This window comes from Balaenoptera borealis, assembly GCF_965194805.1.
Source record: "Balaenoptera borealis genome assembly, chromosome: 12".
Taxonomy (NCBI): Eukaryota; Metazoa; Chordata; class Mammalia; order Artiodactyla; family Balaenopteridae; genus Balaenoptera; species Balaenoptera borealis.
The window spans coordinates 104,212,003-104,237,127 of record NC_138869.1 but is presented as its reverse complement, the minus strand read 5'-3'; the positions used below and the strand labels follow the sequence as shown (position 1 = coordinate 104,237,127).

Here is a 25,125-nt window from a genome sequence, read left to right as displayed (position 1 = left end):
AGGGTCTCGCAGAGCTCCGTTAGATGTGCAGAGGTGAGCAGAGGAAACGCATTTCCAAGCAAATAGGAGCTACCTTCTCTCTCCTGTTTTACGAACCCATTACAGGAGAATTTTGCCCCGACTCACATTTATTCTGCAAGGCTGGGTCATGTGAAAAGCCTTGGGAGCCATGTGAAAAGGTTTAGAATTTATACTGAGGATGATATAGAGCCATTACAGGATTTGGAGCAGGGAAGTGACACAATCAGGTGGTGAGAATAATGTGTCATTTTTTTAATAGGTGTTGGAGTTTTAGGCAATTTTGTTAGGCCCTAAGCTCTTTATCGTAGTTTCCTCTTCTTCAGTCCCATTTTGGACACATTTATATATTCTTTGTTTGCACTGGCACCTTTGTATCAAGTAAAGGCATCTGAGATCAAGTTTCCTCAATTGAAGTTTTAAATTGGAAGGTTTTTTTTCTCTCTTTCAAATATCTTTTAACTTTTTATATGCTATACATACGTGCCATACGTTGGATATTTTAGTAGTATTCAGCAAAGTTCACTTGTTTTGAAAGTCCTTCTGAAATCTTCTTATGCTCAGTTTGCGACTGGCTATGAGTCCACTATTTTTATTCATCATTGTTCACACTGATCAACTCAGAAGATAATTGCAAACACATCTGCTGTATTTCATCGGTTCTAAGGCGCCCATTTCTTCACGGTTTGACATCTCTGGCATCGAACTATGCCATGGAGGCTATAGGATGTCATAGTTGAATTGCTGGTGTTTTGCCATTCTTGGTGACGTGTAACGGTGCCGCTTAAAATCACGGGTGCCTTAGAGTTTATGAAATAAAATAATACAGTCGAGAGGCCTGGGTGCTGTTTCCTCACAGCACTGCTAGTCTTGTGCACTGCAGCTATTGTAAGTTGTTTTAGATTAGGTGCTTCAGATGATTTGTTTCAGCTTTTCATTTGTCCGTTTATCTGTTTTCATATCACAGGCTAAACACAGCAGAGATCCCGTGCCCAGAACCTATCCTGCTACGAAGTCATGTTCTCGTCATGGGTTTCATTGGCAAAGACGACATGTGAGTGTGTAGGAGGCCTAATAATTACATGCCCAGAAGTGTATTTTTAAGTGCTTTGAATTATCCAACATGTGAATATTTCCCATTTAAATAGCTCCTTACGTCTTGTAATATTTTTAATGAATCTTTCCCACTCTATTAGTGCATAGAGTTACTCATTTGTTCTGCTGTTTTTAAGTCCCAAGATGCTTCAGAATAACAAAGCTCACCTTGTTTTTTGGGGAATGTCTCATACAGTCAGCTGGGAAAGCATCTGTTTGTGGACAGCTTTTTATTGATAGAACCGTATCTCTGGAGCGAAGCACATTGTTCAGTGATGATTGATAGAAGAAAAGAACGGGTAACAATGTTAGGAAGCAAGAAGACTTGTTCTGGGTCCGTTTATCTGAGTTGTTCACTTTATTTTTGTTCAAGGCCAGCGCCGCTCTTGAAAAACGTCCAGTTATCAGAATCCAAGGCTCGGGAGTTGTATGTGCAGGTGATCGAGTACATGAGGAGAATGTACCAGGACGCCAGGCTCGTGCACGCGGATCTCAGTGAATTCAACATGCTGTGAGTGTGTGGCCCACACGCACCTCCCAGTAGCCACCTTTCCTTTGGGGAAGTGAACTAAATCCCCGTCCAAGAAGTCTTGCTAAATTCTCCAGTTGTAGAGTTGGCTTCCACAGGGTCACAGGATAGGATGTGTTCCCTGCCTTTGGTGGCCTCAGTCACAGAATTGACCACCCTGATCGTTAGCAGGGCTAAAGGACCTGGGAAATTTTCTCAGTTTTCATCTCTTGTTAGTCAAAGTGGCTCTTCTCCTTACCCACCTCGTTCATTTGATTAGTTCTTTCCATTGCTACTAAAGTAGAAATGTTTAAACAAGAGTGTGGGCGAGCCACGGTGCACCCTGGCCCCGCGTGCCCGGCCCTCATGCCAGCCTGGAGGCAGCGGGCGGCTCACCCCCGGCGCGCCTGGCCCGCAGGTACCAGGGCGGAGGCGTGTGCATCATTGATGTTTCTCAGTCCGTGGAGCACGACCACCCGCATGCCTTGGAGTTCTTGAGGAAGGACTGCGCCAACGTCAACGGTGAGTGGACGCTGGGATCGTCCCCCAACTTGTTTGCGCCGGTGCTTCTCACTCTGGTAAACCGTGGATAGAGAGTCTTGGCGCCAAATCGTTTGATGCAGTGACACTGACACCAGTGTGGGTCATGGGGTATTTTTATCTCTTTGTTTCTCTAGGAAGGGGTTGGATTAACAGCCTCTTCCCTCGCAAAGCTCTCACGAATGTCCTCCTGTGACAGATTTCTTTCTGAAGCATGGGGTCGCCGTGATGACTTTGCGAGAGCTCTTTGAATTCGTCACGGATCCGTCAGTTACACACGAGAACGTGGACGCGTATCTGGCAAAGGTGAGGCGGGGCCGGGACGGGAGGAACAGACAATAGCAGTAGCGAGTGCACTTCTGAGGGACTCAGGGCTAGGCATGACTTTTGTTCATCGTGACAGCTTCCAGAGACTCTCTCCTGATTTCACAGATGGGGAATCAAGCTGTAGTAAAAAGCCAACGGTAAAGCCAGGTTTCTTGACTTTCACCATCAGCAAGATACACAGGCTGTCAAATTCGTGAATGTACAGTAAGAAACCTGTTAGCTTTGGGTCATTAATTCCTTTCCCTTGTTTCTCAGAGGCCTTTTTGCTTCACAGAACTTTTAAAATTGTGGTAAAATATACACAGCATAAAATTTACCATTTTAACCATTTTTAAGTGTATGGTTCAGTGGCATTAAGTACACTGTTGTGTGTCCGTTACCACCATCCATCCATGGAACTTTCTGCATCTTGTAAAACAAATTGTGTCCCCATTCAACACTAACTCGCGGTCCCTCCCTTTCCCAAGGCCCTTCTGCTTTATGTGTATGACACCTACTCTAGGTACCTCGTATAAGTGGAATCATACAGTATTTGTCTTTCTTTGGCTGACTTATTTCACTGAGCATAATGTCCTGAAGGTTCATCCATGGTGTAGCGTGACACCGGATTTCCTTCCTTTTGAAGGTTGAATAATCTTCCATTGTGTGTATAGACCACATTTTGTTTATCTGTTCATCCCTTGATGGATACTTGGGTTGCTTCCACATGTTGGCTGTTGTGAATAACACTGCTGTGAACATGGGTGTGCAAATATCTCTTCAAGACCCTGCTTTCAGTTCTTTTGGGTGTATACCCGCAAGTGGGATTGCTGGATAATATGGTCATTCTACTTTTAGTTTTTGAGGAACCGCCCTACCGTTTTCCTTAGTGGCTGCACCATTTTACACTGTCACCAGCAGGCTGCGTGGGTTCCAGTTTCTCCACGTTCTTACATCCTCACCAGCACTCGTTATTTTCTGGTTTTATTTTCTGTTTTGTTTTTTGAGTAGCTGATGGGTGGGAGGTGGGGACTTGCAATTTTGATTGACATTTTCCTAATGATTAGTGATGTTGAGCATCTTTTCATGTGCTTGGTGGCCATTTGTATGTCTTTGGAGAAATGTCTATTCAGGTGTGCCCATTTTTTAATTAGATTGTTTTGTTGTTGTTGAATTATAGAAGTTCTTTATATATTTAGGAGATTATTAACCCCTTGTCAGATACATGATTTGCAAATGTTTTCTCCCATTCCATGGGCTGCCTTTTCACTCTGTTGACCACACCCTTGGATGCACAGAGGTTTTTAGTTTTGATGTCCAGTTTATCTGTTTTTACTTTTGTTGCCTCTCAATCGTAGAATACTGAACACAGGGCCCCTGAACAGGTGTTCAGGTTCATCCCACCTTTTCACACTCTCCCCTTTCCCTGGAATGCCTTCCCGTTTCTACCTTTGCTCGTCTTGCTCTGCCTAGTGAACTTCAAAGCTCAATTCAGAAAGCTCTTGAGGGGAAATCAGGCAGAAATCATTGTTTCCATAGGTATATTTTCTATATTATCTAACTCTGTAACGGAAGTAGTCACACTGTATCCTTCTTATCACATTAAGTTCTTTTTAATTTTGTCACCCTCTGCTAGACTATGAACTCTTAAGGGACAAGAGTTTTCTGTATCACTGGTAGCTAGTCAGTACCTGGCACGGAGGAAATAATCACGTTAATTGAATAAGTAGATATCCCATCACTTTTATTCTTAAACTCTTTAGCACTAATTTTAGTGTGTGAACTTAAAAAACTCTAGTACCACTGTTGTTTGCTTTCCTCTATGTATTCTAAATAGATTAGAGAACAAATCTTCAGTTTTACAAGCCAAAAGAATCTATAGAATCTTTGTCACCTTCTTAGTGTCAGTCATCGTTTGCTCAAAGAGCTTTCTTTGGGGGTCTGTCGTGCGGCAGCGTGAGAGCCATGGACTCAAGGTGAGAGGACCCTCCTGCTCCTCTGTGATCCCCTTCGTGGACAGCTTAAGAATTGAGGAATGGTTCCTTCATTCTTTCGGTGTCAGTTTTCCTTTAATAAATATTTTTGCTAATCGTTTAAAAATTAGTCCAAGCAGTATTACTCTTGAGGAAGAGTCTAGGGATGCCCTGAGGCTAAATGAGTTTGATTTATTCTGTTGACTTCTGGGTTCGATGGCAGCCTTTTTGGTGAGTTCTACCGTGGAGAGCTAACCTGTACCACTGGAGGACACGGAGTGTGAAGGCGTGGTACCCAGAGAGACTAGAACAGCTTTCCACTAAAACTGGGGAACGGATGTGTCTTCTGTGGATTGAATGTAAAGGAAAGTGATTTTTGTTTTCTTTCCAAGGCCATGGAAATAGCATCTCAAAGGACCAAGGAGGAAATGTCCAGCCAAGATCATGTGGATGAAGAGGTAAGATGTATTATCTGTTTACTGACTTAGGAAACACTTGTGTCTTGAGGTCTTTTTTTTTATATTGCTGGGGCATGATCTTAATTTTAATAGATAAACAGTTTTTTTAAATGATGATATTTCCTTGAGACGTAACATGTTACACGATTCAGCTGCATGAGGTTGTGTAACTTACATCCCATTACATCCTTCCACTCAGTGACCTGTTAGCCCCTTGTCCTGTGTGGAGAACATTTTTACAGAACCCCTTGGAGGACGTGATTCAAGAAGGAAAAGCCTGTTTCAGTTCGCTAATGTGAATTTTTAAGTGATTTAAATGTTGCTTTCAGTAACACTGTAGATTTTAAAGACTCGTGTTTGGTAAAAAGGAAGACTTTTTTAAAATCTTGGGAGTCAGTATATGTTTTTGTGAAGGTGAGCCATAGTATAGTAGGCTTTTAAAAAATAATAATAATCCTCACAGCTGTCGTGTGCGGTGTGATGGGTGAATACAAGGTACCCCGTACACGTCAGCTGTGGCGCAGGGTAGATGGCGCGCCCGTGAAGGAGCCTCTTCCTTTGTTGGGCATAGGCGGGCAGTGCTTGCTCGCGGCAGCCCCTTTCTCTGCCGTCGGAAAGGCTCTATGGAACGCGGACGAGGGGAGAGAAGTGTTATTCTAAGGGTAGCCGTGTATCAGCGCTGAGGGCGACGATGGTGATAAACTCCTCTGTGACTTGACGGGGTGAGGATGGTGAGTGCACGGGAGAAGTATGTGAATAAGTCTCCATTTTACTTCTCCTCTGCGTCTGTTAGGTGTTTAAGCGAGCTTATATTCCTAGAACCTTGAATGAAGTGAAGAATTACGAGAGGGATATGGATATAATGATGAAATTGAAGGAAGAGGACATGGTCATGAACGCCCAACAGGACAACGTGAGTCGCTGGTTTGTCTTCAGCAAGTGAGCTCACCGCGGAAGCTGCCGGCCCAGACCTGCGGTCTCGAGTGTTGGCCTCTAAGCTAGTGCGACGGCTCATTCCCTTCACATTAGCAAACCCTCTGCGCACATTGCTTGTAAAGGGAATCAATCCCCTGGTCTTTGTGAAAGGAAATGACACACTTGAATGAGTCCAACAGTCTATAATTGCAGGAAAAGGAAGATTTGTATAGAAGTCTAGGCTATCAATGGTTATTATACTAGCTCCACTAACATACATGTTTCAGAGTCTGGAAAATTTTTTTCTGCTAAAGGGCCAGATAGTAAATATTTAAGGCTTCGCAGGCCAAGAAGCAAAATTGAGGCTATTACGTGGGTTGTTATATAACAAGAGAGAAAAAACTTCCCCCAAATTTTTGATGAAATTAAAAATACTTTAATAATAATTGAAAACATACAGCTTTTCATGATACAGGTCTACTAATGAGAGAAGAATGGAGTTATGTGGGGGGGAGGAGAAAACATTACATTTAGTTGAGATTCAGAGTTAGGGCTTTCTATCATCAAATTGATTGCAACTGTTTATCCTTAAAAACCACCAGGCCGCAGGTCAGATTTGGCCTGTGGGCCAGAGTCTGCTGACGCCTGCTGTGCCTGTGGGTGAGAACCACACCCATGCTACACACTCTGTGTCCCATGAGATAAATGTTAGGCACCTTTTCATAATCACACAAGGTATCATTTAGCCCACAGTGTTCTTTCTTAGTATTGCAGGGTACTTCCGTGTCCAGTTTTATGTTAATTCTTGTTTTTTTCTCTTTGGTTTCAAGATTCTATACCAAACTGTCACGGGACTGAAGAAGGATTTGTCAGGAGTTCAGAAGGTATGCAGAACATGTGTTACTGTTCATTTACTTGAAAACTCTTTCAAAGGATATAAAATTTCATGTCAGGTATTATTAAATTAACAGTGGTGTAATGTTACTAGTATAGATGCTTTCAAAGTCCATGGGCATTTTCAGAAATGCCCTTTTTATGTTCATTCTTCTTAACCGCGAGACTGAAATGTGGAAATGGTGGTTTATTCTTCATTCTGCCCCTGAATTGCTCTGTTGTTGTAGCTGAGGCATCGATTCTTTTTGTATCCTGGTCTTCATTTGTGAAGTTATTAACAAATAACCGTGTGCTTGTTGATGTTTCTACAACCAACTTAAAGCAACAGTGAGATCTGGTCTCATCGCAGCGCACAGGCTGTCGAAGGGCTAGTCATGCTGTCTCGCAGTGCAGATTCCTGTAGTGTTCTTTTCTTAAAGCAACTTTGTTTTGTCTTACATTTTCAAACGGCAGGGATTGAGTCTTATTTAAGCAATAATAAAGGTAGTTCTTCTTTTAATATTCTTTTTTTAAAAAAAATATTGATTGATTGATTTGGCCGCGTCGGTTCTTAGTTGCAGCATGTGGGATCTTTTGTTGTGGCGTGGGCTCCAGGGGGCGTGGGCTCTGTAGTTTGCAGCACGTGGGCTCTCTGGTTGAGGCGCGTGAGCTCAGCAGTTGTGGCACGCAGGCTTAGTTGCTCCGCGGCATGTGGGATCTTAGTTCCCCGACCAGGGATTGCACCCACGTCCCCTGCATTGGAAGGCGGATTCTTAATCACTGGGCCACCAGGGAAGTCCCACTTCTTTTAATATTCTTAATGAAAGGCTTGAATATGAAGGATCACGGTTTACATTCTGAAAATTGAGTGTGTTTTTTTTTCTGGGAAGAATTGGACTAGGAGAATTCTGGGTTTTATGCAGCAGGTGTGATGGGGTAGGTGTGCTTTGAATTCCAGAGCAGGAAGATTCTGCTGTAACTGGCTGGAAAGCCTTTCTGTACAATCGCCTTTTAAAGATCTGGCTTTTTCTTATGAAAAGAAAACCTCATGGTTTTAAAAATGCTTCCTGCTGCTTTAAAAACTGCTAAATTTGGACTTCTCTGGTGGCGCAGTGGTTAAGAATCCGCCCGCCAATGCAGGGGACACGGGTTTGAGCCCTGGTCCGCGAAGATCCCACATGCCGCAGAGCAACTAAGCCCGTGTGCCACAACTACTGAGCCTGCGCTCTAGAGCCCGCGAGCCACAACTACTGAAGCCTGTGCGCCTAGAGCCCGTGCTCTGCAACAAGAGAAGCCACCGCAATAAGAAGTCTGTGCACCACGACAAAGAGTAGCCCCTGCTCACTGCAGCTAGAGAAAGCCCGTGCACAGCAACAAAGACCCAACGCAGCCCCAAAATTTAATTAATTAATTAATTAGTTAGTTAATTTAAAAACTGCTAAATTTCAGGGAAAGAAATGAATGTTTCTCTTGTTTAAATATTGTCTTCCCTCTTGATTGGATTAACAAGTGTTAAATGAAATTTAATTCATAGGAAATCCACTGTAAAGTTATCCAAATAACTTCACTTTTTACTTCTATGTGTATTTCACATCTTTCCAAATCCTGGCTCAACCCTCCTGATTTCCTGCAGGAGGTAGAACAGTCCTGTTGTTGATCTAGGTCACCCAGTGAAGCCCCAGTCCCTGCGTTTGGGTACGTCCTTGAGCCGTCCTGGAACGGCTACTTCAGGCTTCCTCCCTGACATTGATTCCATCGTTTTGATGTTTCAGTACAGGATGTCATTTTTCAAAGTCTGTCTGTAAGGCTGAAATCTGATTTTTGGCATTAACACATTTAATACCAATAGATAACTGACTGGTTTAGAATAACATGGTCCTGTGATATTTTCAAGGTCCCTGCACTCCTAGAAAGTCAAATTAAGGAAAGTCAAGTTAAGGAAAAGACTTGTTCTGATTCAGAAGATGCCAGAAGCTCTCAGTGTTCTGACACAGACTCTGAAGAGCAGGGAGACAACGCCTGCTCCAGGAAGCCCACCGCTGACCTTGAAGTTGATAAAAAGGTTAGCCACGAACTTACATTCCCTTGTTTGTCAATACGACGGCACAGCCCCTCAAGGCTCTCTGCTCAGGTATCTGGATCATAGTTGCTGATCACATTGGTCAGTAAGTCCCTCCACCTGAAGTTTTAGTTCCCAAGCGTGAACTTTGCTTTTTGGTGGTAACATCAGCTAGAGATTGGGCTTCTGCTAGGAGCTCCTTGGGCACTGCCTTGAGAGAGGGCACACTAGTTTCAGTGCATTGATGAAAAGTGATTGTCATGCACTTGAAGAACAAATGATGCTGGAGTTGCCCCATGGTGAAATACCAAAGAACCATTTCAGGGGGGTTACAGCCCAGCTCCCTGTTTCCAGAATCTCTGTTGCTACCACTCCTGGCCGTGGACATAGGAGATGCTACTGATGAAACAATCCATGGTGGCTAACTGTTACTCTTTAGTCTTAGCCTGATCCTTTAAACCTTCTAGAGTGAGGGTTCCAAGACTTCTGAGAGACATACCCAACTCCCTAGCGCACGTTCTCTTTGGCTATCTTCAAATTTCTATTAAGAAATCTTAAAGAAAATTTTCATCCCAAATTCTACCACCAAGCCATTATCATTTTCAATTTTTTTTTCTGTGATGCTCACTTTTTATCTTTTTACATATATATATGTTTTTTTTTAAAGATTTATTTATTTTATTGATTGATTGATTGATTGCTATGTTGGATCTTCGCTTCTGTGCTAGGGCCCTCTGTAGCTGCGGCAAGCGGAGGCCACTCCCCATCGCGGTACGCGGGCCTCTCAGTATCGCGGCCCCTCCCATTGCGGAGCACAGGCTCCAGACGCGCAGGCTCAGCAGCTGTGGCTCATGGGCCCAGTCGCTCCGCGGCATGTGGGATCCTCCCAGACAAGGGCCCGAACCCGTGTCCCCTGCATCAGCAGGCAGACTCCCAACCACTGCGCCACCAGGGAAGCCCTTTTTACATATATTTTAAAATTTAGTTGTGGGGCTTCCCTGGTGGCGCAGTGGTTAAGAATCCACCTGCCAATGCTGGGGACACGGGTTTGAGCCCTGGTCTGGGAAGATCCCACATGCTGTGGAGCAACTAAGCCCGTGCGCCACAACTACTGAGCTTGCGCTCTAGAGTCCATGTGCCACAACTACTGAAGCCCGTGCGCCCTAGAGCCCATGCTCTGCAACAAGAGAAACCACCGCAATGAGAAGCCCGTGCACCACAATGAAGAGTAGCCCCCACTCGCCGCAACTAGAGAGAGCCCGCGCACAGCAACGAAGACCCAACACAGCCAAAAATTAATTAATTAATTGTTAAAAAAATATAGTTGTAATAATAATATGAATACTCAGAATGAATGAAATTCGCAAATTTTTTTACTTTTTGTTTTTACAGGAAAGAAAAAAGATGGTCAAGGAAGCCCAGAGAGAGAAAAGAAAAAACAAAGTTCCTAAACATGTGAAAAAAAGAAAGGAGAAGACAGCCAGGACGAAAAGGGGCAAATAGAACCAGAATTGTATGATGTACAGTGATTTCCCATCACCTGCTCTCTGAGCTGCATCTGGAGGATGGGTTATTGATTTTAACTGAATGGTTATTACTGCAGTGTCCATGTGGACGGATTCACGTGTTTTCATGTAATTATGTAAAAAGCTTTAAGCTCTAGTGTCTAGGTCTAGTCCCTAGCTCTGTGTGGTATTGATAGAGGATTGTTTAAGCTACTATTTTAATGAAGAACTTCATACAGTTTTACTTTTGTATATATTTTCTCCTGCAGTGTGGTTTTTGAAGCGTCGTAACTGTTTAAATGTATTGAGCATTCATGTAAAGGCACTTTGGACAAACTTGGGCAAATTGTTTTTGCTTTGTTTGTACGTGCCAAAGACCCATCTGAAATCATTTGATTATAAGGCCACAGTTTCTATAAAAGGGGGTGTCACTGATTTAGAGAATTCAGTTGTTGATATAATCGTTCATCGCAACTTTGTTCTATGTGTATTGATGATTATTTACAATGAATTTACTCTTCATCTTTCATATTCTTTTTTGAGCTAGGACCTCCTAGTTTATAAGCTATTTCACATTCAATTATGAGACCTGTTCATTCATTCATCAAATATTTGAGTATTTTAGGTGTGAGGGATACAGCAGTAAATCAAAAGCAATTTCCATAGATAAACCTAGTTTCCCTTAAACCGAAGCTTGTACCTGCTTGTTTGAGAATCAGTGGGTTATTGAGGGAGGGGCGGGTCTACTGGATAAAGCAGACAAAAGTTACTACCTTCAGCTGGTTTGCGTTTTAATAGGAAGACAAGGCATTGAAACAAAATAAGTAAAAAATAGTCTATCAGCAGGTAATATATTCCGGGGTGGGGGGGAGAAATAATGTAGAGAAGAGAATGCCTGGGGCGGTGGGAGAGTGCAGGTTTAAAACAGGCCACACTGAGAGGCCATATTTGGGCAAATACTTGAAGGATGTGAGTCATGTGCCTATCGGGAGAGAAGAGCATTCCAGGCAAAGCAAACAGCAAATGCAAAGGCCCCGAGGCAGAAGTGTGTCTGAAATGTTCCAGAAACAGGGAGCTAGAGCATCATAACCACAGGGGGGAAGTAGCAGCTTAGATCAGGTGGTGGTATGTGCCTGGAAGGTTTTGAGCAGAGGAATGGTGTAATCTGACTTCTGTTTTGAAAGGGTCGCGATCCCTGTGGCTTCCAGGGAGAATTGACTAGGAGATGGATGGGGGCCGGCGGGCGGCTGGGTATGTACCGTGGTATCCCACGCGACAGATGTCGGAGGCTCGGTCCAGGATGGTAACAGTGGACATGGAGAGAAGCGGTTGGATTCTAGGTAGAGCAGGCACGGTGAACTGGATGTGCCATGAGAAATGCCGATTTTAGTCCTTGAATCAAAGGCAATTTCCTTAGATAAACCTAGTTTCCCTTAAACTGAAGCTTGCACCTGCTTGTTTGAGAATCTGTGGGTTACTGAAGGAGGGGCGGGGTCAATTGAGCTTTTAAAGTTTTAAGTCAAATTTATTATGTTCATAATAGCCTCTCTTCCTGACTTGAAAAAAGTTCAAAATATGAAGTATAATTTCAGTGAAACACAATTGTATGTCCTCTAAAATATTCTACAGTTAACACAACCAAAGAGAAAACAAAAAAGGAGGCTGAGCAGTCCAGTACACCTTGGGGGATCCATCTTCAGGACCCCCCGGTTCTCTCATGGGGTGGGTCTTACCTCCAGCCAGGCGTGTTGGAATCAGGTGGTCGGGGTCCTCAGTGCCATCTTTGGTGAATCGAATGCAATCACTAGGCTTGGATTCAGTTTCACTGGGCAAAAGCGGTGTCGGCAGGATGGACACTCATTACCTGCTGCCAGGAGGAAGTGGCTTGTGCCGTGCCAAGACTTGGGACTGTAGGGGTATTCTAATTTGAGGCGCCTTTTTCTGACAGCTTGCTGACGTGGCTGTTTCCCTGTCTGGATTCTGGGCTGTAGCTGTGGCTGAGTGGGAACCACTGGTAGCATTCTTGCCAAACTGGTCTGAAACCGTTTCCCTTGTTTGTTTCTTGCCAGGAGGTCTGGAAGAAGGAGCCTCTTTGTAGGCCACTTAACAGGGCTACTTTGTGGCTTTGACTGCAATAGAATTTTGAGCAGTTGACAGGTTTTAGCGTCCCTGGATTATTGGTTGTGCAGTGACTTTCCATCTGGAGAGATGAGCTTTGGGGTCTCTTGATCCAAAGGCTGGGACATCATTTTGTCAGTTGTTGATGTATCTGGTTTTCTGTCCTATTTTGTTGATTTTCTAATCCCTTCAAAAAATGCAGGTGTTTCTAAAAGTTTACTGTGAGGAATCTGGATGATTTCGTTGAAGCACGAAATCACAGCTATTTCCTCTGCGGTTCTACTTATTCTTCCTCTGATGAAGCAGTTTAGGAACAGAACTTCCCCTGGCCCAGGAGCTCCAGCATTTGAGCCTGGCCTTGGAGTGAAGAGGTGGGCAGAGTGGCAGCTGGTTGCCTAGGTCTGATCAAATGCGAATCCACGTTTGGGGCTGACACCACGTTTTCTTCAGCTTTCTCTACTCCTTGATGAAGATGGACTCAATCGGTTGAAGAACTTTGTAGTTTGGTACTAAGACTTGTTGGAGAAGAGCTCTCCTTTTCATGGGTTTCTGTTGAATTCTGTGCAAGCAGCTTGTTGTTTCTTGGTTGCAGGCCTATCCTGTTTTGTGGCTATGATTTCATTAACCTTTTGGCTCAAAATGAAGAGATGAAGAAGTTCTTCTGGAAGCTGGTAGAAATTCACTTGAAGGACATCTCAAATGTCATGGGCTCTGAGTGTTGACGTTTCTAAAAATCCTTTGGGTTTTCAAGAGCTTGACAGATTTTCTAATTTTTAGTTGTTTATACACATACAAGTAAAGACCAGGAACATTCATTCAGAGCTTGACTTTGACTTCCGGGGTTTACTTTTTGATGATGAAAGGGTCACATGAATCAGCAGGTAAAGCAAATCCTGCTCCTCAAGGTATAGTCTCCTGTGAAGATTTCCTGTGACCACATCAGATGGCTAAGATTTTCAACCATTGGTGATCATAAAACAAGAGCTCTCCATGTTCTGTCTCTTGAATTGGATTAGGTTATTACATTCCTAATCCATTTTGGTTGGAGTTTTTAACTTCCATATACTTTGGGTTTGTGTTGCCTTGGAAATCAGGGCTTTTATTAGTGCTCCAGGGGGAATGATAGTGTTGTGTCTGAAATCATTTAAGCTAGTTTCCGAAGGAAAAGATACCTTTCTCGCGTCTGTGTTCTCCAGAGATCTTAGTCGCGGTTGGTAGTGCTGTGGGAACCTCTGGGCTTGAACTCGGAGAATGAAGACTTGAACTCGTGGAATTTTTGGTTTTCAGCTTTCCTTCATTTTCTGTGTCACTCCACATCCTGCTTTGACTGCTGGCAGGCCGCGGTCATGAGGAGGTGGCCCTTGTACCGCCTGGAATAGCCACACACCCACAAAATCCTTTCTCTCTCTCCTTTTCTCCCAGAATGGCAAGGGCATCATCTGTGTGTGAGCACAGCTATTTCTAGCTCTCTGAGAGCTTTCTACCCCTCTTATCAACGCACCTTGATAATTTTAAGGCCGAGCAACTTAATCATCTCGGGGTGAAATTTTAACCTTTACACATTTTCTGCATAGCTGTCTTGGAGTCATAAACTTGTCAGTGAAAAAGTGGTGGGTCCTTGGGGTCCAAGTGCAGCAGCTGGAGAGACGGGCAGGCAGAGGATGGGCTGTTTAAAGTACGCATGGGGGTCGCCCTTGTGGGTAGCATCTGCGCTACAGCCGTGGGCGTGAGTGGCTGCATAGGGGAGTGTCAGAGGCTTAGGTCGAGGAACTGAGGCCAGGGTTTTGGAAGGACCATCTGTGTTAGGACAGGGCCTAGTTTTAGAGCGTCAGTGAGTGACATGCCTGAATCTTCAGTGGGCTGGGAGAGGGGTGACGTGGACGCCTGTAACGTTGTGGGGAGGTGAGGGGTGTCTGACGACGTCAGTGCCCTCCGGAGAGCCAGGGTTTAAACGGGGCAAGGAGAGGGGAACCCTCAGGAGATGTTGAGCGTACGAGGCTTCTTGCTGGTGTCTGACCCCACGTGGGTTCCAGACGGCACTGGGGGGCAGTGTTTCAGGATGGAGAAGAGTAGGAAAAGCCCCGTTGTGGGGTTGGATGTTTCTGGGTCTGAGGACCTGACCCCATTAAGTAGGCAAATGCCACAAGCACATGGAGATAAAGAGTAGTGCCTGCCTCGTGGAGTTATTGTGAAGGACACTGAGGAGAGCTACGGGGAGCTTGGTAAGGGCTGGATCAGCCTGGTGAACCTGAACTCAGTCATTAAACATGCAACAGTCAGACCCCTTGGTGTTCCTGCAGTGATGTGAAAAGAGGTTCACAGAACCTAGAAAGTATCTTGCCTCCCCCAGAAACGTTGAACCTCAACCCATGTAGCCGCCAGCTGTAGTCAGCAGTTTACAAAGTATACAGCTCACAGGAACAGGATAAATGATGCTGGGAGGATATAGCCAACCGAATTCAGAATGAGGGGAAAGAAAAAAAGAAGAGGGAGAGCTATGATAAAGAGGTCTAAGAGACATATATCCCAATGCTGTGGATTTCACTTGTCTCCTGATTAGATCAAACCAACTGTAAAAAGGTGGACTGTTTTGGGCTTTCTTTTTAGACAAATAGGGAAAACTAAAAATGGAGGAGGCGTTAGATGATAGTAAGGGATTGTTAATTTTACTGGGTGTGACAGTGGTATTGTTTTGAAAAATGGTTCTCTCAGAGCATGGACTGAAGTCTTTATGGGTGAGATGGATAGGATGCCTGCGATTGTTTCAAAATTCTCCATCCTTGACCGACTCCTAAAGGAAAGTGGCGGATGAAGCAGGAATAGCAGGAGGTCAGTAGTTGCTAAAGCAGAGTAATGGGTATGTAGGGATTTATTATACTCTTCTCTCTCTTTAACAGTTTCTGTAAGAAAAAAGGTTTTTTTTTTTTACTGAGTCAAAGTAACTATATTAAATACTTAAAACAGGGCTTGTCACATAGTAGTACTGTATTACACAAGTATCTATATTTTTATTTTACTCGTTATTCTTAAGTAACTTTTTTTGCCCAGGCATCAAGGTTTAGTCATCTGGGCCAAAGAAGTAGGTCTAGGTAGGACTGTGATGGCTTCTGGTACTGGCCCAGCTCGGCAATGTCATTTGAAATGCCCTTTGTGAAGGCAGTTCGAGGCCTTGTATGTTGAACAAATGCTGACAGAAGTTTTAGTGCTGCCAAGCCTGACCCTTGTTTTAACATATGTCACCTTCTCAGTGACCTGTCCTAACCACTCTGCCTGGATTTGCAGTCTGCCTCCTTAACTAAGGCCCCTACACACCTTATTACCTTTGCTCTGCATCGTTTTTCTAAAGCTCCTCTAACTAACTTACAGGTAGACCTCGTTTTATTGCGCTTCACAGATAATTGCGGTTTTTACAAACTGCAGGTCTGTGGCAACCCTCTGTTGAGCACGTCTGTCTGTGCCATTTTTCCAACAGCATTTGCTCACTTTGTGACTCTGTGCTACATATTTTGATAGTTCTCACCATCTTTGAAACCCTCTACCAGCAAAAAGATTACATCTCGCTGACAACTCAGATGATGGTTAACTTTTTTTTAGCAATAAAGGATTTTTTAATCACTTTTTTTAGACACAATGCTATTGCACACTTATAGACTGCAGTCTAGTGTAAACATCACTTTTTTATGCACTGGGAAACCAAAAAATCCGTGTGACTTGCTTTATTGCACTACTCGCTTTATTTGGTGGTCTGGAGCCGAGCCCGCGGTATGTCCGAGCTCTGCCTGTACTTACGTGCTGAATTTTCTCATAGGTATTGTGTGTCTTCCCTCACCTCCCAACCTCTTCCTAGAATGTAAGCTCCACAGGGGCAGGGATTTTTATCTTTGTTCAGTTTTGTATCCCAGCACCTAGAATTGTGTCAAAAATACCATAAATGCTCAATAAATATGTAAGGGAATAATACGTTGTGTTTCTTAAACAAAGGTGGAGTTGTGACATCAATTGGATACACACACCACCACCCCCCCTTGATGATAAAAATGAAGACTAGGGGTTGATGTGCATTGACTTGTGCCCTCTAGCCCTCCCTTCAGTGACCGGGGGCGCCCACTGTAAAGTGACCGACTACGCCTGGGGGCTACAGCGCTGGCCCTGCACAGTCTTCTGTCCTCAGACCCTCGGCATCAGCACAGCTCTCCAGCCAACGGAACGGGTGCATTTTAAACTGGATTGTTGTTTTGACTTTGACCACGTGAGACCATTTGACTCTTACCCAAAGTGCTTGGGCAACAGTGGATCGACTGATGAGTTATTCAATCCCAAATCGCCATAATGTAGGAGAATGGGAGACCTGATACAAGCCTAGGCTTATAGTCACACATTTTGCCAACTCTTCCCAAATATGGACTGAAAGTTTTGAAAATAAATTGATCTTAAGAGATGGTTCTGGTGGTGGTCTGTGAGAACGTTCCAGATACAGATGTATTTTTTTTCAGTAAATGATACCAATATTGGCAGTGATGTTGGGAGCCTCCCTCCTGCTGTCGGGCACGTGAACATGGTCAGGGCTAGCCGGGGCAGCGTCGGGGGTGGGGGATTTGCAGGAATGGATAAGGCACTTTACGTTGGGGGAAGTTTTCTTGTCTGTGGATTGCGGGAATTGGACCAGACAGCCATCAAATTTCTCCTTTACAATTCTATTATTTTAAAACGTGTAGCACAGATGACCCTTATTGAAAGGAGTTGCCAATAGGTATTTTGGGGACTTCCCTGGCCATCCAGTGATTGGGACTCGGCGCTTTCACTGCCAGGGTCCGGGTTTAATCCCTGGTCAGGGAGCTAACATGCCGCAAGCCGTGAGGCGTGGCATGAAAAAACCAAAGAAAACATTTTCAGAGAGAAGGAAAGGGGTCTCAGATGAAGGCTTGAAGAGGATAACGGAATGAAAAAGCACGTGTGAGGGCAAATAAATAACAGCCATTGACTGTTTAAAAAAAAAAAAAAAAATTGTGTTTTACAGGAGTCCTGGATATGGCTAAACAAAGTGCTATAGTTTTATCAGGATGACCAAAGGGCTCTCAAATTTCGTGCTCAAAGAAGTCTCATGTTTTTCTCATGGATACTGCACATTGTGTGTTATCTATTTCTGATTATGATTTCTGGCTTTATATAAAATTAATAAAGCAACTGACAAAGTGAAAAAAAAAGTGTAGCATATCAATGATTTAGAAAAAGCCCTTCAGAGGCCAAAGGACCAGGTTAGAATTACATCTCTTAAAACAGTTTGTTTATTAAAATACAATAAGTGGGTTTAAGGTGCCAGTTATATCCCACAGGCCAGGTTTGCTTTTCACCTGTATCATAGTCTCATAAGGCAATTTTATTTTTTTTACCGTGTGCCATTTGAATTTAACGATGGGAATTCTGTTCATTGTCCTGCAATAATTTTTGCTCCTCTGGAGGGAGATATTTGCCTAAGTCTTATCATTAATGTCCTGCGAGCTGCAGGAATGGCCCGTGGACTATTGATTGCACAGGAGGCATAAGACTAGTCAAGTTCACGTCTTTACCTTCTCCTTGAAGAAGGATTAAATGAATGGATCCTTATGGCAGCAGGTGCATGTTCGGTGGTTGATGTTTAAATCAATCCTTTGCAAGAGCTCCTGAAGAAAGAGCTCCTCAATAACATTTCCTAAAAGTTGTAATTCGTTTAATCAGGAGTTGTTCGTTTTACTTTAAAATTAGACACATACTTGAAGCAAAGAATATCAACCACACACAAAAAGACTCCTAAAGAGCCTTAGACTGGAAATCTGACCTGTTATTAACTTGTGACGCTCACTTCGTCTTTCTGGGCCTCAGTTTCCTCATCTGTGAAACGACGACATTGGGGAGATGAAGCCTCTGATCATTCTTGAGCTGCACTTTCCACGTGGTATCCACGGGCCGCACGTGACGGTCAAGTTTTTGCAATGGTGCTAGTCTGGATTGAGAGTGTAAAATACACACTGGATTTTGAAGACTTAGTATGAAAATAATATATATATATATAAAGTAACTTTGTAATTTTTTGATATTGATTACTTGTTGGAATAATAATATTCTGCACGTATTGGGTCAAATAAAATAAATTAGAATTAATTTCACCTATGTTTACTTTTCTTGTGGGGTAGAAAATTTTAAATGACATATGTGAATATGCGGTGTATAGGACAGAGCAACATACAAAGGAAGGAATGAGCAAGATTTTCCCCAGAATCTATCTCAACCCATCTTCTACAAGAGAGTTTTAATATTTCACATTCAAAAATATATTATTTCTGAAGGCAAAATTGCCATTCTAATTGGCTTAAATACAGATCGTATATACGGTGTATGAGGGACAATAGGACTTTTTAAAAATAAACAAGTAAAAGGAGACATTAGGACTTCCCTGGTGGTACAGTGGTTAAGAATCCGCCTGCCAATGCAGGGGACACGGGTTCGAGCCCTGGTCCGGGAAGATCCCACATGCCGCAGAGCAACTAAGCCCGTGCGCCACAACTAAGAAGCCTGAGCTCTAGAGGCTGGGAGCCACAACTACTGAGCCCATGTGCCACAACTACTGAAGCCCGTGCACCTAGAGCCTGTGCTCCGCAACAAGAGAAGCCACTGCAATGAGAAGACCGCGCACCGCATCAAAGAGCAGCCCCTGCTCACCGCAAGTAGAGAAAGCCCGCGCGCAGCAACGAAGACACAACGCAGCCAAAAGTTAATTAATTAATTAATTAATTTTTTTTAAAAAGGAGACGTTAAATACTTGTTTTTTCCCCACAGTATTTTGTGCGCTTGTTGGTTTGCTCCTCAAACTTTCCTACCAAAAGGGATTCACCAAGACAGAAGAACATGGCCCCAGGATGCCTTCCACTCTACCTCCAGGCAGGCCTTTTATTTTTAATCTCTTGTTTTAGCTTAAAAGACAAAATCCATGTGAGTTTTGCATTCATAATAAATTTCTGTTAAGAACTTTGGGGAAAAGTTGTAAATTACCATCAAGTAATATCGATGCTCCAGGAAGTGGTGCCTCACGTATAACCCGAGGTTTCCCTGGTCCACATCAGGACCATCATAATCGTATTTTATTTTAAAGTCAGTTGCTAGTGAGGATAGTGTAGCAGGATTATTGCTTGTAAATTGCAGAATAACAGTGTCCATTATATTGCAGTAAGGATTAAATGAGATTTAATGCAGACAAGTCATTTAGCACACACTAAATGTTTCTAAAATATAAGTATTGGCTATTACTCTCATTTGGCTCCTAATAGGTGCCATACCACATAAAATGAAAGACAGAGGCTAAAGACTTTTTCTTAGAGAATGCTGACTGTACTGGGATGGCTCACATCAAGTTATAACATTGTATCAGGACTGCCGTTATACCAATGGGATACCGGTTTCATTTACAGTTTTGTTCATATTTATGCAGGTGTTAGTAGGAGCCCATGTGTCCTAACTGAAAAAGTCCCAGATTTGAATTAAGAAACCCTGAAATTTAGTCCAGGATCTGCTACTCCTTTTTATTTATAACTTATACCCTGTCTATGAAGAACTGTTAAATGGTCTTTAGTAAACAGCATATTCAATACTATCGATAAAAAGAACAGAGCCGTTTGGAGGAAGGGAGAAGTGAATACAGCAACAACCTATAGGCTGATATACTTGTTGCCTGGCTGAATTTCCTCGTGTGTTGGGCTTGGAAAAGTCATTTGACATAAGCCCTTGTCTCCTCATCTCCTTAACGAGGGTGATTGCTAAGGCCTAAGCACTGAACTTGCAAGTCAGACAGCCTGACTTCAGATTCCACCTGGTTGGCATTTGAAGTCAGCCTAGTTTCAAATTCCACCTCCACTATTTGCTAGTGGGACAAACTTGGGCAAACCAAACTTTCTGAACTCGCTCCTTCATCTGAAGCGAGGATGGTACTCAGTTAATATTGGTTTCCCCTAAGAATTCGAGGAAATGCTAAGGCAAGTTCCCTCGCAGTGTCACTTTCTTGCTCTGTTCCCCTCTTCCGGGAGGAATGCGTTTTATTTTACAAACAGGGTAACTGGGAACTTAAAAACGGAGAATTCCAGAGTGAGTGGTCTAAGTCCATGGACAGCCCTCGGAGAAGTGAGGAGAAAATGACCTTCACCACCAACAGGTTGCTTCTGGAATAGGGTTTTAGGAGCAGATGAGGGGTGGGAATTCCCTGGCGGTCCAGTGGTTATGACTCCGCCCTTCACTGCAGGGGGCACGGGTTCGATCCCTGGCCGGGCGGAGGGCGGAGGGCAGGGGGCGGGCGGGGAATCTAGTTATAAGCAAATTACTGAAAAAGGAGCAGATGAGGACCAAATGTACATGGTGAATTTCCGTGGAAGGAACCTCAACGAGGCGGAGGGCCGGGGACTGCCGGAGGGGTGAGGTGGGAAGGGCAGAGATGGGTAGAAAGGGGAGGGTGGAGGAGTCCGAAAGCCAAACGCCCAGACTTGGCAGTTTCACTTGCGCCAGCCCCGCCCTAGCTTAAAAGGGTGGGCGGAGTCGGCCTCATCCTGTTGGAAAACCCTCCCTGTTTGGGGGCCTGGGATCTCTGCGTGATGCTTGGCAGGCCCAGGTAGAGCTGGTTTGGCACCCACCCTAACACCTGAGCAGGAGAGGCCGGCCTTCCCAGCCAGGTGGAGGGGTGCGTGCTCACCCCAGGGGGAGGGCTGGGGCTGAGGCTGTGCGATCGGCTGAGCGCTGGACTCCCCGCCCCCGGGGACCCGAGTGTCTCTGGGCAGGCCGGCCATGTTGTAATTAGGATTGTGCAGTAGAGCCGTGGGTTGGATTGGGGGATGGTCGTTTTTCTGGTTTTGCTTTTTGGCTGCTTTTTGTTTGGTTTGGTTGGTTTTAGGTTCATGGCAGCCTACGGAGTATCTAGTTACCCGGCTTAGTGGAAAGTGGAAAGCCGGTGGCCCTTGCTTTCACCGGGAAGCCCACTCTGGTTAGGATTTCTCTGTCCCCTCCTGCAGGAGCTTCGCTCCTTCTTCCCCAGTTTATGAACGAGTCTGCTTTGTTTGCTGCTTTTAGCCTGTGCTCGCCAGGGGAGAAAGTGGCCAGAAAAGCAGTGAGCAGTCTTGGCCATTAGCTGGATTCACTCTCCCAGCATCTCTCTGAAATACCTTTGACCTTGGGGCATGGTTCTGAGGCCCTGGGATGGCCCAGAGGGGGCTGAAATCCTCCTGCCTCTGGAGTCTGGGCTCAGGGAACAGAGAGCAGGTTCTCTGGGGACGGTTCTCCAGGATGAGGCAGTTTCTCAAGGTGTCACAGAGATGGAAATCTAGCTCTCTTGACTGGAATGGGCTTGTTAGGAGTCCAGGAAAAAAAGAAAAGAATCCTTCAAAGATCTTAACAATGGGAAAACATTTTTGTAACAAAGAAAGGGCAAGCCCCTACGAGAAGGCAAGTTACAGAAAAGGTCTCCGAATGGTTGTGTTTGGGGTTTGAAATTTCAGCTGCTTCTACCTCCAAGCCCGAGGGAGGCCCCACCCAGCCTCAGTGGGCTGTTCTGGTCCAACCACCTTATGCTGGGCACGTTGCCAGCCAGTATCAGCATCCCAGCATGTAGAGGACTCTGTTCTCCAGACCGTGAGGACTGAGGGCGAGAAGAACCCGAGTAGACACATTAGGGGTGCTTTGGATACAGCGGTTGGAGGCTGGGTGTGGGTGAGGCTGCCTGAGGCCGCTGGATGCTGGATGCTGGCCGGAGCTGCATCACATTGAGGCAGCGTGAGCACCGCCTGCACGTGATGCAGACCCACGTGTCCCCAGAAAATAGAGGACAATGAAGAAGGTCACCCAGTGCTTGTGGACGGGGGTGGTGCAGGATCCGTCTGGCCTTGTAGGAACGTGCGAGGCCAGTGTCTGTGGACGTTTCCAGGAGCAGAACCTGCAAGGCAGAGGCCAGCCCGACATAGCTAGGGCCGCCCGCTAGGTGGATGGAGGCGGTGAGGACCAGGCAGTCTGGGACTTGGTGGTCTGTCCTCTCTGGCTGCTCTTAGTGGAGGTGCTCCCCTTCTTCCGACCATCTCCTTGAAGCAGGCGAGAAAGATGAGGTGGATCAGGCACCGGGAAGAACTTTGCGGCACCTCCTGGCCGAGGCCCATTTTGTCCTCCCCAGCTCAGGGCGGGGCTGTCGTAGACTCTACACCCTGGATGTAGAAACGGGATCCACTTTCCCATGGCCCGTAAGGATCTTTCTTGGAGGGGTTTTAGATGCTCTCTGCCACACACAATTCCAAGAAGACCAGAGGAAGGAGGAAAGTTCTAGATGTGATGGTCGGCCCTGCTCTGGTTCTGAGGACGACAGTCCGGCTGCGGCAGCTTGACTGTCCCTCCCACCGGACTGTCTGGGCTGCTCTGGGGCTACTTCCCAGCCTCCGCAGGCCACGCGGCTGCTCACAGGCCTCTTAGGCACCCGTGAGTCTGTTCTGGGTTGCGTGGTGCTGGGTTTTTGAAGTAGGAAATGTAAACAGCTGAATGAAGCACCATCCGGAGCCCTCCTTGCTCTGGTTTATGATCTTTCAAGCTCCGTTCTTGGGGAGGCCTGGACCACACAAAGTCCAGTCTGAGGTCCCAACAGAGGTTTGAGAGCGGGCAATAAATTCTTACAATAAACAGAGATTTGCGTACCTTGGATTCTCTTTCTGACATCCATGCCCCATGGAACGAATCTCCCTGCAAATAAATAGAAAGTCAGTGAAAATCAGCACTAACCCTATAGTTCATTCTCTCTCTCTCTCTTTTTTTTTTTTCTGAATTGAATATTATTCTAAACCTACTGATGATATGCTATTGAGAGATATACAAGATTTATACTTTAGCTACTGCCCTTAATGTTACTGCTTTCTCATGGAATAAAACACACACACACACAGACACACACACACTGGCTGCCAGCATCGGGAAGCCTCGCGCAAGGGGGGGAGCTTTGATTGCTTCATTCCTCAGTGTGTGAACGTTCAAGCCATCCTCTGCCCTCAGGACAGTCTCCTGACCCCTAACCGTGCCTGGCGTCCCCCGGTCCAGAGAGCCTCTCCTTTACCTTCCCCTGGCAATAGATCTCCCCGCTGTTGCCATGGGGGAGGAGCAGTCGTGGAGTGGGGGAGGGGATCCGCGGATCTAACTGCTCGTTAAACAGCTTTCATCCTCGACCTCCCGGGGAGGAAAGCCGCACCTCCTTTACTGCTGGCTCCTGGGACCCCTCGTGCTGCCATTCCCCGCATCTTTTAAGGATTCTGGGCTGTAAGTCAAGCTGTTCTCGGCTTCCCCCGTTGGTTACACTCAGTCTTTTCAGGTCAGCAAAGTCACTTAACACTGTCCGTCTGTTTTCCAGCTTCCAAAGTTTTATTTTGTCTCCTCTCTCATTCTCCCTGGCCGTGTGCCGGTTTTGTTTCTTTGGTTTTTAGCATTTCAGGAGGAATGAAATGAGTTGTGTGTGCTCATCATGTATCTTTACCCAGGACTGCATCTCAGATTCTAACAGAACTGTTTGCTTAGTGAAGGATATACAAACAGCAGAGATGGCCCGGAAATCTTTTATTTCGTCCGTGTGAGCCCCTACGAGAAAAGGAAATAAAAAGATTACATTTCGATGAATGCGTAATTCTTTTATCTCTATTTTATCTTAAGAATCTTTTCAAAGCAGGCCAAGGAAGGTCAAGGAGAGGTAGTATTAATTCATCATGGACAGATTTCAGGTCTCTCTCTCTCTCTCTTTAATTGATAAAACTTTAAAGATCATACATATTTTCACTTATGACAATGGAAAAAAGGGATCACAAGAGGACGGGGTTACTTGGTGGGCAAAGGACCAGCAGAATTTTATCACTCACATTGCTTAGAATTGCCAGCACATGGTGGTAATAAAAAGCAGAGGGAGTTTTAATTGGCTTATTATTGTCGTTAAAATCTTTGCAGGCAAACCCATCCCTTATTGTCTGTACCCTCGATAAGGTCTCCCTCTCCTAGGACACCACTGCTTGGAGGTTCTGGTTGAGGATCCTGGGAAAAGAGACTTGTAGTGACGATGTGGAGATTTGAGACTTCAGGCAGAAAATGGCAAGTTTCTGGGCTTTCAGAAATTTTAAAACTTCAGAAACTAAAAATTGTTGGTGGTTCTTCATATTATTTCATCTCTATAAAATTCTGAACGTGGAAAAACTGTGTTTCCTCGTATTCTTCTTCATTTAGTCATGCATTTAATACATATTTATTGAGAACAAATTGTGTGCCAGCCCTGTGCTGGGACTTGAGGGATGCAAAACTATTTAAGACTTGTCTCAGGGAGTTACTCTGGAGTCCAGCTGGAGAGAGAGACGTCTTCTTAAAAAATGCACTAGAGGGGGCTTCCCTGGTGGCGCAGTGGTTGAGGATGTGCCTGCCGATGCAGGGGACACGGGTTCGAGCCCTGGTCTGGGAAGATCCCACATGCCGCGGAGCAACTAGGCCCGTGAGCCACAACTACTGAGCCTGCGCGACTGGAGCCTGTGCTCCGCAACAAGAGAGGCCGCGATAGTGAGAGGCCCGCGCACCGCGATGAAGAGTGGCCCCCGCTTGCCGCAACTAGAGAAAGCCCTCGCACAGAAACGAAGACCCAACACAGCCAAAAATAAATAAATAAATAAATAAATAAAAAGTAAAAGTCACATTGTTCTAAAAAAAATATATATCAGGTTCATATTAAAAAAAAAAAAATGCACTA

General features: G+C 44.9%; 1 protein-coding gene across 3 annotated transcripts in view; it reads left to right on the top strand.

Moving 5' to 3' along the window:
* RIOK1 (RIO kinase 1) overlaps window positions 1-16,806 on the top strand; it is a 29,918-nt gene extending 13,112 nt beyond the window's left edge. The window contains exons 9-17 of one of the 3 annotated variants that reach the window (XM_082347750.1): window positions 986-1,072; window positions 1,487-1,624; window positions 2,040-2,143; window positions 2,361-2,467; window positions 4,833-4,898; window positions 5,692-5,811; window positions 6,644-6,697; window positions 8,581-8,748; window positions 10,138-16,326. In XM_082347750.1, coding sequence (XP_082203876.1) covers window positions 986-1,072; window positions 1,487-1,624; window positions 2,040-2,143; window positions 2,361-2,467; window positions 4,833-4,898; window positions 5,692-5,811; window positions 6,644-6,697; window positions 8,581-8,748; window positions 10,138-10,248 — 955 coding nt within the window. In that variant the 3' untranslated portion in view covers window positions 10,249-16,326. Of the gene's footprint in view, window positions 1-985; window positions 1,073-1,486; window positions 1,625-2,039; window positions 2,144-2,360; window positions 2,468-4,832; window positions 4,899-5,691; window positions 5,812-6,643; window positions 6,698-8,580; window positions 8,749-10,137; window positions 16,327-16,349 lie in introns of those variants that run through there. The other 2 variants (XM_082347752.1, XM_082347751.1) reach the window with 2 other exon arrangements.
* Window positions 16,807-25,125: the final 8,319 nt, after the last annotated feature.